Consider the following 12,307-nt stretch of genomic DNA (forward strand, 5'->3'; position numbering starts at 1 on the left):
GCTCCATGGTTCTAGAACCTCTTTCTTGCTCAAACTTGGTTAAGTTTAACTCCCGTCAGTTTCCTTAATACCCTTCTGCAGAGAAGTGTATTAAGTCATTTTGAGTGTAAAAGCTCAATCTAGAAATGCTAGTGTGAGCTTGTACTAATCACCCCTTTCCTAATTGTTATGTTTGACATCCTTGGGGCTTCACTAATTTGGAAGAAATTGCCCCTCCCAAGGCTGGCTAATTCCTAGACACAGGAAGGGTGGCCTGGGAGCATGCTTTCCACAGGCAGACTAACCAATCCACCTCCTCTATTTGGCCCTTACACCAGGGGAGAGAATGTCCCCTGCCCTAATCACTAGGGGTCAGCTATCAGCTAGAGATCGCCCTTGTAGCCAGAGACCAGGGCACAATTGAGTTGAAGCTTGCCTAGCCTTGTCTTTCCTGCAGAAAACATTCAAGGGCCCACGAAGAACAGGGGCTGTACTTTCCCACTACTTCCGTTCTGCCTAAGTGCTTCCCAGCTTGGCCCTGGGGGTGCGTTCTGTCCCTCATTCCGGGGAAACCGAACACGAAGCTTCTCTTCCACTGGAGCTCCCCTCTTGGCGCTGTCATTCGGGTTACCTTTATAAATTTGGACTTGGGGCTGCAGACCACAGCTCCGTGGTGGACTAGTGGCTTGCCTGAGGCCATGGAAAACACTCTGGGACTGACTCGGGGCCAACATCCCCCACTCAGTGGAGTGCACAGACTTTCTTCATCTTCTTGCACGACTGCCACAGACTCATTGATTCAGGCACCTAAGAGGCTATCTTATAGGATTTAGAAGTGAAAAGTCAAGGTGAAGTTAGGTGAGGAGTTGTACAGGCAAAAAGGCCTCCTCCTGGGAGTCAAGGTCCGAGCTCAGCATGCAGTGTCCCTCCCCAGCAAACAGGAGGCGACGTCTCAGGATGCAGCCGGCTTCCTATAAGGTGGCGCCCACCACTCACCCTACACATTCGGGTTGGCTCTTGTGGGAATTGGGTTCTGATGAGCCACGGTATCACGACAGGGCCTTCAATCAGGGATAGTGGAAAGAGCTCCCTCTGCTGCCTGCCTCTGCTCCCCATGCTAACAAATGGGTGATGGGAATCTCCCTGCCCCACCCTGTAGCCACATTTGGAAAAAACAAACTCATGCTTCAACAAAAAAGGAATCTCTCACACTTATTATTTTTTCTAACTTGTCATTATCACCCCTTTTCCTGTCTTTCACATTTCTTGTTTCCTTATTTGATAGAATCTCTTGTGGTTCTGGATCTTTGGTGAACCCCACAGGCTGTGTGCCGAACTAGGTCACCAGCCCCGCGGCTCTACTGGGAGGCAGTGAAACCTGTGGGAGGCGGAGCCTAATGGGAGGAAGTTAGGTCACTGGGGGGTGTGTCCTTGGAGGGGATACTGGAGGGTGCTCCTTTCTCTCTCTGTGCTTTCTGGCCACCATGAGGTGAATAAGTTTCCTCTGCCACACACTCTGCCGTGATGTTCTACCTGGCATGAGGCCCAAAGCAATGGGGCCGGGAGATCACAGGCTGAAACATCTGAAACCTTGAGCCCAAATAAATTTTTCCTCCTTTAAGTTGAATTTTCTCAGCTGTTTTGTCACAGTGATGGAAAGTGAACTAACATAGCATCTAAATTTTAAAGAGTGATGTTTTCCCAAATAATTTAAGTAATGGGGGAAAAAAGAATAAGAAACAGATAAGTACCATGAAAAAGCAACATAAAAATATAAAAAAATCCTATGTAATATAGCTAGGTCAAGTACTAGACCTTTCTGATTGAAACTATAATGGCTGAGTTACAATTTATCATGTTGGTGGTTTTGGGGGTAAGGCCATTTGTGAGAAAAAAGGGACACATTTATGATTATACAAATGGGATAACACTGTAGAATTTCACATGTGAACTGGTTAAAAAAATCACTGTAGCTCATGAAAAGAATCTTAATTTTAAAAAATCTTCATTTGGAACTTTAGGGACTATCCTTTCCACGTTGAAGATGGAGAGGCCCAGGGGATGGGATATGCCTCTTCGCATCCCAGCTGCAGCTCAAAGACAGGCAGGTATGGCACTATGAGTCAGGGTACTCAGGGGAACAAATGGGAAAATACCTAACAGAGTGCGCAGCATCTCCGGAAGAAAGTGACTCCCCACACGGGTGCTTCTCCTGCCTGCTCTTACCCTGGTGTGAGGGGGGGCAGCGTCACTTGCGATGAGAGTTGACATCATCTCCTGAGAAATCCTTAAAAGGGACATTTTCCTGACAGAAAAGCAGAAGAAGGCTGGGGAGGAGGAAGCAGACTGTGCTGCTCTGAGCTAGATCTGTAGCAAAGTGGAGTTGGGCCTCTTTTTTATGTTTGTAAAGGATGCTTCCTTTATCATGGGACCAGGGATTGCGGTCATCCCCGTTCAACTTCCTGGACACTGTCATGCGAGGGCTGGGTGAGGACCCATCTCTGCCTACTGGGCACCGTGTGAAGGACTGATGCTGGAGAAGGAGTGCGGGGTGCTCACACTCAGTCTCCTTTGGTGTCAGCAGACAGGGACGTGCGTTGCTGTCATCTGCGTCACCACTGCCGTGCGGGCGCTCACTGATCGGAGGAAGACAGACGAGTTGGGAAGAAATGAAGGAGCGGTTCTGACTCCTCGCGCTGCCTGAGTTATGACACCCAGCAAGTGAGGAGGAGAAAGCAGGAGCTTCCAAAGGCTTTAGCAGCACAGAGACTTTGGGTTAGAAGGCTGCCGGGGAAACGGCGGTCATTCTGTGGTGACTTAGAAACTTCCAAGTGGAAACAGCAGTGACCGACTCTTGTGACACGGGATTGAGGTGAGACAGAAAGGAGGACCAATGTTCCCTGAAGAGAATTTCTTTTCCGCCGTTTCTTTCTGTTTTTGATACTGACGCTGCCCGAGGCTGGTAGGAACCAACAGACACCAGTGGCTGGCCGCTGGGCTGACTGACAGCGTCATGCCCTCCCTGCTGCAGCAGAGACTGGGGTCAGATAGGAACCATTGCTATTATCCTTGGGGCACCTGAGTTTGGATGGGCTGTGACTGACACTGCTACGGCTCCTAAAGAGCCATAGAAAGTGTCAGCAATCTTGGCCCTACTGCATCCTCAGAATGACAGAGGCTATCAATCAGAGGGCCCCAACTTTGGCAGCCTGGCTGCCTGTCGTCATGACAGCAGCTGAAGCCCAACCCACCTGCTGCTGCTGCTACTTCTGCACTCCGGCAGCTGTCATGCAGCTGTTATGGTTACCATGGAAACTGCAGGAACTGTCAATCAAGTGGCTGCTTCTCTGACAGTCCAACAGAGCTGTCTCGATAGCGACGGCTGCTCCAGAGGCCTCCATGACTCCAGGAGACTGCTCTACTTGGGGCAGCCTTGGACATCCTTGAACCACCCCAGACATCTCTGCCTACTCTTCAGATGTCCTCACTCTCGTCTTTGAGGAGCACCACTCCTCCATGACAGCTGGGCCAGTACAACTATGCAGACTGGCAGGACTGAAGAAAGTCTGGTTAGGTTAGTAGGCAGGAGACTGTGGACACGTGAGCATTGTTTTTTTTTTTTTTTTTTTTTTTTTTGCTACATAAGCAGCACTTTTCTCAGTCTTATCAGGCCAGTCTGGGACTTCCATTCACCACTCTGCCTGCTTTGCTGCAGCATAAGCCCCAATAAAGACTTATTCAGATGATTTCTATCTTGGGTAGAGTGGGCTGAGCTGGTCGTGGTAAGAGCTGGTAACCAGGGCTGCTAGCCTTGAGAACGCCTCACAGGCAGATCACTGCTGACGAGCTCCAGACAAAGGCTGAGAGCAGAGAGCCATGGGAGACTGTAGGGAGCTGCTAGCCCCACACTGGGAGAGCTGCTGGGAGCTGCTAACTCTGGCTGCTGAGGAGTTTCCAGCAGCAGCTAGAAGAGCTGTTAAAGCCAGCTGTTGGGAAGCACGGGCACTCAGGGAACAGGGCTACTCTGAGATACGAGAGCCACAGGCACTTGAAGCTCAGAGTTAGAACACTAAAAGCTGAGAATCGCTGGCACTCAAAGCCTGGAGCATGAACATCAAGAGCAGAGAGTCACTGGCACCTGGATGTTGGAGCACTAGAACTAAGGGAGTGGCCCTTTGCCTTTTTCCAATTTCCATTTGAATTGAGCAAAAGAATCCTTAACAAAGTTATGATTTTTTTTTTTCCAAAAAGAGACAGACAATGATTGATACCTATTAATTTTCATGAATCACTTCTACTAAAGGTTTCCTGGCATGTCAATCAGTTTTTTTTTATTGAAGTGGTCAGATTAGGTCATCATGCCTTAGAAATGTGAGTACTATTGTGAATGCATGAATTAATACACTCTCCTAGAAATCCAAGCTGCCTTTAAACCACATTCAAAATGAGATTTGAGATTCACAATCAGCATTTGAAACACTGGGTCAGTGAATACTTTCTCCTTATAATTAAGTTGAATGAGTCTAGTATTTTCTAACTCCCATAATGAAGCAATTGTAGTTACTGAAAAGTCCTACAATAAAAAAATTAATGATTATAATGTCCTGCTAGTAAAATAACTGATGAAGTGATAAGTCATCAAAATTTTTGTACTATGAAAAATTTCTTAAAACTGAAACAATTGAATCCTCTGAATGAATGAGGCAGAACTTGTAGCTGTCATTTGCTCATTAGTTCTCATCATCCTTAAGAACGTGTGCCTCACAATCTAGGAAGCCAGTTATCTGCACCAGCTGGGTAGAACAGCGGGAACATCTGGGTACCCCAAATAGTTATCCCTGTGCATTAACCAAGGTACATCTATTGTTCTTTGATAAATAATGTTTGGTCTGATAAACATAAAACCGATATAATAAAAATTTAGGTTGATGTTGGAGAAAAATTTGCTGAACACTGACATCCCATGCCAGTCTCTCTTTCCTTGTACATTCTGGTTGATTTCCCTTGAACAGGCAGATTACCACGGCATGGCAATTTTTTAACATCTTCATATATTAGTGGATGGATAGTAAATTGAAATTTGTGGATGGGCCTAGCCTGTAATGCAAAGCCTCGTAGAGAAGTGGACTGTCTCCTAAATGCTTAGCATCCATTAAATCAATGAGACAGGGCTCTGCTTGCAGGGGCTCTCTGGCCTACTTTGGCGGTATGTCTGACATCCCAACACACATACAGTTTAAACGTACTCTCGCTTACTGTTCATTGAGTGTGTATAAATATATAGCCTCAAATTAACTAGATTATTATCAGACTTTTCTATATCCGAGATACATCTTGTATTTTGACATTCATTGGATTGCAACATGCAGTTTACGACACCTGGGACTACAGCAAGACGTGAAACACAGTTCTACCCAAAACTGCTACTTCTTGGGGAAGGACTAATTTTGGCTACTGCACTGGACAATGGTTTGATTCCTTAATTTCACAGATAACTTCACAGGGACACACAAAGCCTAAGCGCATTTTTTTGGTTAGCCTGTGCTCTAGTATCTGTTTCCAGATTAAAACACGATCCCCCACCCCCCCACGGCTGTCTGTGGTCACTGACGTGTTTCGATTCCATCTGGCAGAGCCAGATCCTCCTCAGGAATGGAGTCCTCCATCCTTGTGAAACCTTTGCTTCCTGTGAGTTGTACGCGGTGCCCTGTATTATCAGTGAACTGCATTCCTGAAACATTGGCTTCAAGGAGACTTTCCGAGGTGGTTTTCCAACCACGGGCGCCATGTGAATTTCAGGCTCACTGTGTACTGGGTCAGATTCCACCAGGCACAGACTTGCAACTAGTGAGCAGGAGTCAGCGTTTGGCAAGAGTTCCATTTGGCAACCTTATCGACAAGCATTTTACAAAGCGCAGTGGCGGGGATGGGTGCTTGTCCATTCCCAGCACTCACGGCAGTACAGGGAATTCCAGAAACCTCAACGCAGAGAGAAAATCAATTATTTCTTTCCCTGTTATTAACCACCTCTTGGCGACTATTCATCTTACGTGTGATGATGACTAATATTCGCCGAATGGCAAGCAGGCGCTCCTTCAGAGAGGTCATGCCGAGGATGGCCAGCTGAGCCTTGCGCTCCAGCGGCAGCACTGCCAGGATCCACCAGGACCAGGCAGGACCACTAGGATTGCTCTGCAAAAGGAAGGAGAAGAAACACATGATTGAGGCCTAAAATATACCGACACCTGTTCCCTGATATAGTTTTGGTTTAACCAACAAATGTGAGCAAAAATTAGATGCCACCTTCTATTATTGTAGGACCAACTCACAATTCATTCATCCTCAAACTGCACAGTCCAATGTTACCTGCTCAAAGGTGGGGAGACTCACGAAGCAAAGAGCCTGCTAAGAGATGGCCCTTCCACAGGGGAATGCCATGGATGAGTTGTACTCCTGAGTACACACCAGCCAGAGAAGAAGGCCACGAGTGTGACCTCCACGGTCCAGTGTCCAGTGCTACTGTTTTGTAAGTTTTAAGCAGGCTCCATAAAGCATGATATTATAAAGGCTACAAAAGCATGTGTATAAGACTGAGTGCCAAAGGAAATAAATCTTATAATAAAGTCAATGTGGCAAATGTGTAATATGCATAAAACATTTATATATAGACATGTTACATGTGGGAACTATCGTGAATTTATACACATACACATGTTGCAAATTTATATAAATTTATAGAAATAAATATATGTGTGTGTGTATATATATATACAAAAAAAATACATACACCTATACCTGCGTATATGCATATGATTGCCTTTCTTTAACAAAATCAAACAGGTACTTCTGGATTGAGCTCTAGGCAAAAGCTGCTCATAAACTCATTTCCAATATTCCTGATACTAGACCCAAGACATCCCTGTCTCTCTGCTTCCAAGGTCTCCGATTCTCTTCCGTTCCTACTCCAAAGACAGGCAAAATACCAACTGGGAATCAGGGAGGGTGAACTCTGGAGTGGTTTTAGTTTAGGGTGGAGCAGATTCCATGAGAGGATTAGGAATAACGTTGTGGCCAAAGCCCAAAGGGGAAGCCCAAGTCACTGTCAAGAGGACCGTGACCCACCCTTCTGTGGTGACTTCCAACACAGGGGCTGTAGGAAAATGACCTAAATGAATTCACATTTTTCTCTTTCTTCCTCATCTTAGAGTGGGAAAAAACTGAACAACATGCCTAATGGGAAGGATAGCACATAAAAAATAAAAGTGCCTCCTGCATACTACCTAAAGTCCTCTGTGCTGTCAGAATAACACCCTCCAAAGATGCCCACAACCTGATCCTAACACCTGTGAACATGGCATTTCACACGGCAAAGGGGACTCCGCACATGTGGAGCAGTTAGGATCTCAAGGTGGGAGAGTCTCCTAGTGGGCCCAGTGCAAGGGGCCTCTCCAGGCTGGGGTCAGGGAGATGTGACTGTGAAGAAGCGGACAGGATGTGACGTCCCTGGCTTTGATGACGGAGGAAGGCAGCCATGAGCTAAGAGTGCCAACAGACTCCAGATGCCAGAAAGTGCAGTGAAACAGATTCTCTTCAACATCTCCTGAAAACGATGCATATGGCCATCATTTGATCAGGGCCCAGTGAGACCCACGTCAGGTTTCTGACATAGAAAACTAACATATAAGACGATCCATTTGCATTGCTTTAAGCCACCACATTTGTGATCTTCTGCTACAGCAGTAAAAGAAAGCGAACACATCTACCAATTAAAGATTAATCTGGGTTGATAAGAAAAAGCCTTTGGGAAAAGAATGACTCACAGCTCCTGGCAAGTTAATCTCATCACTCTGCTTTCTGAATCTTGAGTCAGAGCACGGAGGAGCAAGAGGGCTTAGGTGAGAAGGGACGGTCGGGTAGGACTTGGAAGCAATTCTGGCTCTTAAAGCTCTCTCCTGAGTTTGGAAAACACAGAACTCAACCAGAGGGTAAAATCTAGAAACCTCATCAAGAGATAAGATAAAGATATAAATAAATGGGGGAAAGACAAGAGGTAACTGATGTTACACTAAACCTGTTGAGAGCTGGTCCTACCCCCCCCCCCACCTCCAACCCCAAACACATGATAAGATAGACAGATGCCCATGTGCAGATGGGAAGAACTATATTGTGCCAGTCACAATCCTACATCATCCCTGCTGAACAGCCTCACCCAAACGAGGAGGTCATGTGCACGCAGAAATACTCCAAAACCCTAAGGCCCATTTACTGCTTAAAAAACCAGCTTTACCCAAAAATCATTTTCAGGAAGTACCAGAGAAAGCTCATGATGCCTGGGTCCCACAAAGGACTTGGAAATAAGGCTTCCAAGTTCACCAGGATCACGGGGGTCTCCCTGCTGACTCAACACCTGCTAGGAACGAGGAAACATCATGTGGAAAACACCGTGTTCGTGCCAAAATGACGAAACCGCTATCCAGGTCTTACGGTGTTCATGAGAAAAGCAAAAGCACAGGAGCTGGCGGCCATGCAGAACAGGAGGGTTTTTGTTAGAAAAAAAATTATCTTGATAGAAAGCACTTTTTTTCCTTCAATGCACAAGATGCCCATACTAAGGGCTTTCTTGGGCTGTTAATAAAGGAATGGATCCATAAGCAGTGAATGGAATATACAGCATTGTGCTGCCAAATTTTTCCATCAGAGTGATGTGTCTCGGCACAGTATAGCAGGACGCAGAGCATGAAGAAGGGAAAAGGAGACCATACCTGAGGCTCAGGTTCCCTGTCAGGCATTAACCCAAAATGACTTAGGATCTGTTCTTTCATGTGGTCCTGAAGAGATGCGAACCAGGACACGGACTGTTGGTAAACAGAATCATGAAGAGCAGCCAGTTCTTCATACTCCGGACCTTCCACCTGGCCAAGGAAAAGGAGAGAGCCATTTTAATAACTCAGGAGGTATGTGGCCCTCCACTCGTCTGCTCCAGCTAGCGACCTCTGCCGTATCCGCTAAGTGCATTTGTGGCGTTTATTGTTTCAATAATTCACGACTGTTTCATAAAAAAAGGTATATTCTCAATAAAGAAATTTTGCACTATTTCTTTTTGCCTAATTGAGAGCTACTGATTGCATGATTATTCCTCTTAAGACTCTTAACATAAGCACAATTCCACATGATGAATGATTTTCAATGGATGCATGTAATCATACACTTGAGATATACTGTAATCTAACCATTTACATAAGATAGATTGAGACACTTTCAACTTTTTTTTTACATAAGATAGATTTAGACACTTTCGACTTTTTTATTTTGAATCTAAATATTCAAAAACAATTTTTTTTTTTTTGGTGAGGGAAGTATTATTTCCTCAGGAGAATTTCCTGGAAATAGAATTACCAAGTGAAAGAACTTAACATTTTAAAAACTGTAGTCCATATCAGCAAACTGTATTCCAAAAGACACAATAGAGCAACCCCTCATTCATGCATTAGCTAGGGCTCAGCGGGAACACTTGGCTTCTGGTATCTATCTCACTGTCAAGTCCAGTGTCTTACAGTTCCATCTCAGCCCTTCGTCAGAAGAACCGGTAAGAACAGTGGGCTGGGACCTGGGTTTAGATGATTGGTTTCATCACTGACTTAAACATGGGTAAATTCTAAGCAGGCTCACAGCCTCATTAAGGTAGAATTTTCTCATCTGTAAAATGGAAGTAAACCATTCAGGTCCTTTCTGGCTATAAAATTCCAGTTATCTATGAGACTGAGGAATTACACTGTTATGCAAATAGCCCTCCTAAACTTGATTTGTAAAATCAAAGATTCTTAGGTGGTGGTGGATTTTCTTTAAAAAAAAAAAAACTCTAAATTTATTTCATGTTGTTACTATTTGAGCCATTTAAAAATATATAAATACAGGGCTGGGGCTGTAGCTCAGTGGTACAGCGCCCACCTCACACGTGTGAGGCGCTGGGTTCGATCCTCAGCACCACATAAAAATAAATAAATAAAAATATGGTGTCCATCTACAACTAAAAAAAAATTTTTAAAAAATACAAATACATAAAAGCTGTCATCCATATCGGTCAATAAAGCACAGAGACCCTGAGGACTATCACTTTCAGCCATGGTCTTCAAATGTAGCTCTGTGGTCCAGTGACCTTGGAGTTTGGCTCCGTGCTCTGCTCCTTTGCCAGACAGCAGAGACCCAGCAGGAGGAGAGGGGCCTGGTGCACTGGGTGTGTGGATCCACTTACATGAATATGCATCATCATCCCCAACATGACTTCTACGGAAGACCACAGACTCTTCCACATTTCCAAATGTCAAAGAATTTTAAAAAAGAATACAATGATTCCAACAATTTCCTCCTTCTAAATATTAAAAACATTTTTTGTTACAGTATAATTTATATACCAAAAAATAAATGTGCAACTCTTAATTGCCTCAGATAATTTTGTCAACTGTGCACACCAGTCTAACCATCAACCTAAACAAGACAGAGAACATTTCCATCATGTAGAAAGATTACAAAATCCATCCTACATTTTCTGAGTTTTATTACCAGATGCTAGTTTTGCCTGTACTTGGAAGTATACCCATAGTGATGGTTGCGCCTGTTGCCTATGTAGATTAAATACTGGTATTTTTCCTGAGGCCGGCTTCTCTTACTTGGCATAATGTCTGTGAGATTCATTCATGTTGTTTATTCCTTTTTACTGTTGAGTAGTATTCCACTATATAAATGTACCAAACTTGTTTATCTATCAACCCGTTGAGATCTGGGCTGCTTCTAGCTTTTAGCTATTAATAAGACTCTTATGGATATTCTCATAAGTCTTTTTTCTTAAATCTCTTCAAAACATTTTGCTAATTTGTCAAATTATGTGTCCTGATATTTCTATTAGAAACAAGTAATTCTTCTTTCACCTAAGCATTGGTTTAACAATTTTATTAAATTATTAGCACATGCTAATTATACAAGATAACAGGTTTCTTTGTGGAATTTCATATCTGCATATAACATGTTTTGATTGTATCCACCCTCCCTTTTGCCCTCTCTTATCCCTTCTCATTTCATGGCATATTCCACCCCTGCCCCAAATTGTACATATGAGAAAACAAGTAATACTTTTTTGTGGTTGCTGTTAGTATTTTTTTAGTTGTTGATGGACCTTTATTTTATTAGTTTATCTGGGTGCTGAGAATTGAACCCAGTGCCTCACACATGCCAGGCAAGTGCTCTACCACAACCCCAGCCCCCATACTTGTCTTTCTGAGTCTGGCTTATTTCACTTAACAGGATGACCTCCAGTTCCATCCATTTTCCTACAGATGATAGACATGATTTCACTCTTTTTTATGGCTTAATAACACTCCATTGTATATTGCACCGTATTTTCTTTGTTCATTATTTGCCTCAGAAAATTTTGTCAACTGTGTACACCAGTCTAACCGTCAACCTAAACAAGACAGAGAACGTTTCCATCACGTAGAAATGGACCTTGATGGGCATTCAGACTGGTTCCATAACTGGGCTCTTGTGAATAATGCTATGATAAACATGGGTGTGCTGGTATATATTGTATGCTGACTTTGATTCCTGCCGGTATGTACCCAGAGGTGGTATAGCTGGATCATAAGGCAGTTCTGGTTTTAGTTATTTAAGGACCCTCTATACTGTTTTCCACAGTAGCTGTACTAATTTGCATTCCCATCAATAGTGTTTAATGGTTCCTTTTCCCTGCATTCTAATATTTCTTTATTTTTCTTGACCATAGCCATCCTCACTGGGGTGACATGGAATTTCAATGTACTTGTGATTTGCATTTCCTAACAGCTAAAAATGTTGAGCATTTTAAATATAATTTTTGGCTATTTATACTTCTTTTGACAAATTAGACAAATAATTGCTAAGGGGTAAGAGACTCAAGTCTTTTATATTTAGCTGTGAATTAAGGCTATTGTTTTGCATTACAGCTCATTCTGGATTAAACCAGTAACGAGGAACAGGGACTGACAAACTACTGCTTGTGAGTCAAATGCCTTCCACCATCATGTTTTCATAAATAACATTTTACTGGAGGCTGGTTGTTGTGCCCACTTATTTACATATGGCCTATTGCTACTTTTACACTCCCAGGCAGCTGAGTAGCTGCAACAGAGAGCACATGGCTTGCAAAGTCTAAAGTACAGTCATCCCATAGGGACTGGTTCCAGGACCCCCTGTGGATATCAAAATCCATATAAAATAACGCAAAATTTGCATATAATCACACAGATCCTCCCACACACTGTAAATCAGTTCTAGATGGCTTATAACACCTACTATA

The 12,307-nt window shown here is 43.7% G+C and overlaps 1 protein-coding gene across 1 annotated transcript in view; it reads right to left on the reverse strand.

Moving 5' to 3' along the window:
• Positions 1–2,048: 2,048 nt before the first annotated feature.
• LONRF2 (LON peptidase N-terminal domain and ring finger 2) overlaps positions 2,049–12,307 on the reverse strand; it is a 42,878-nt gene continuing 32,619 nt past the window's right edge. The window contains exons 11-12 of the mRNA XM_081264859.1: positions 8,742–8,891; positions 2,049–6,171 (exon numbers count right to left, since the gene is read on the reverse strand). Of these exons, the coding sequence (XP_081120985.1) occupies positions 5,977–6,171; positions 8,742–8,891 (345 nt within the window). The 3' untranslated portion in view covers positions 2,049–5,976. The remainder of the gene's footprint in view (positions 6,172–8,741; positions 8,892–12,307) is intronic.

Source organism: Spermophilus citellus, assembly GCF_964194105.1.
Source record: "Spermophilus citellus genome assembly, chromosome: 13".
Lineage (NCBI taxonomy): Eukaryota > Metazoa > Chordata > Mammalia > Rodentia > Sciuridae > Spermophilus > Spermophilus citellus.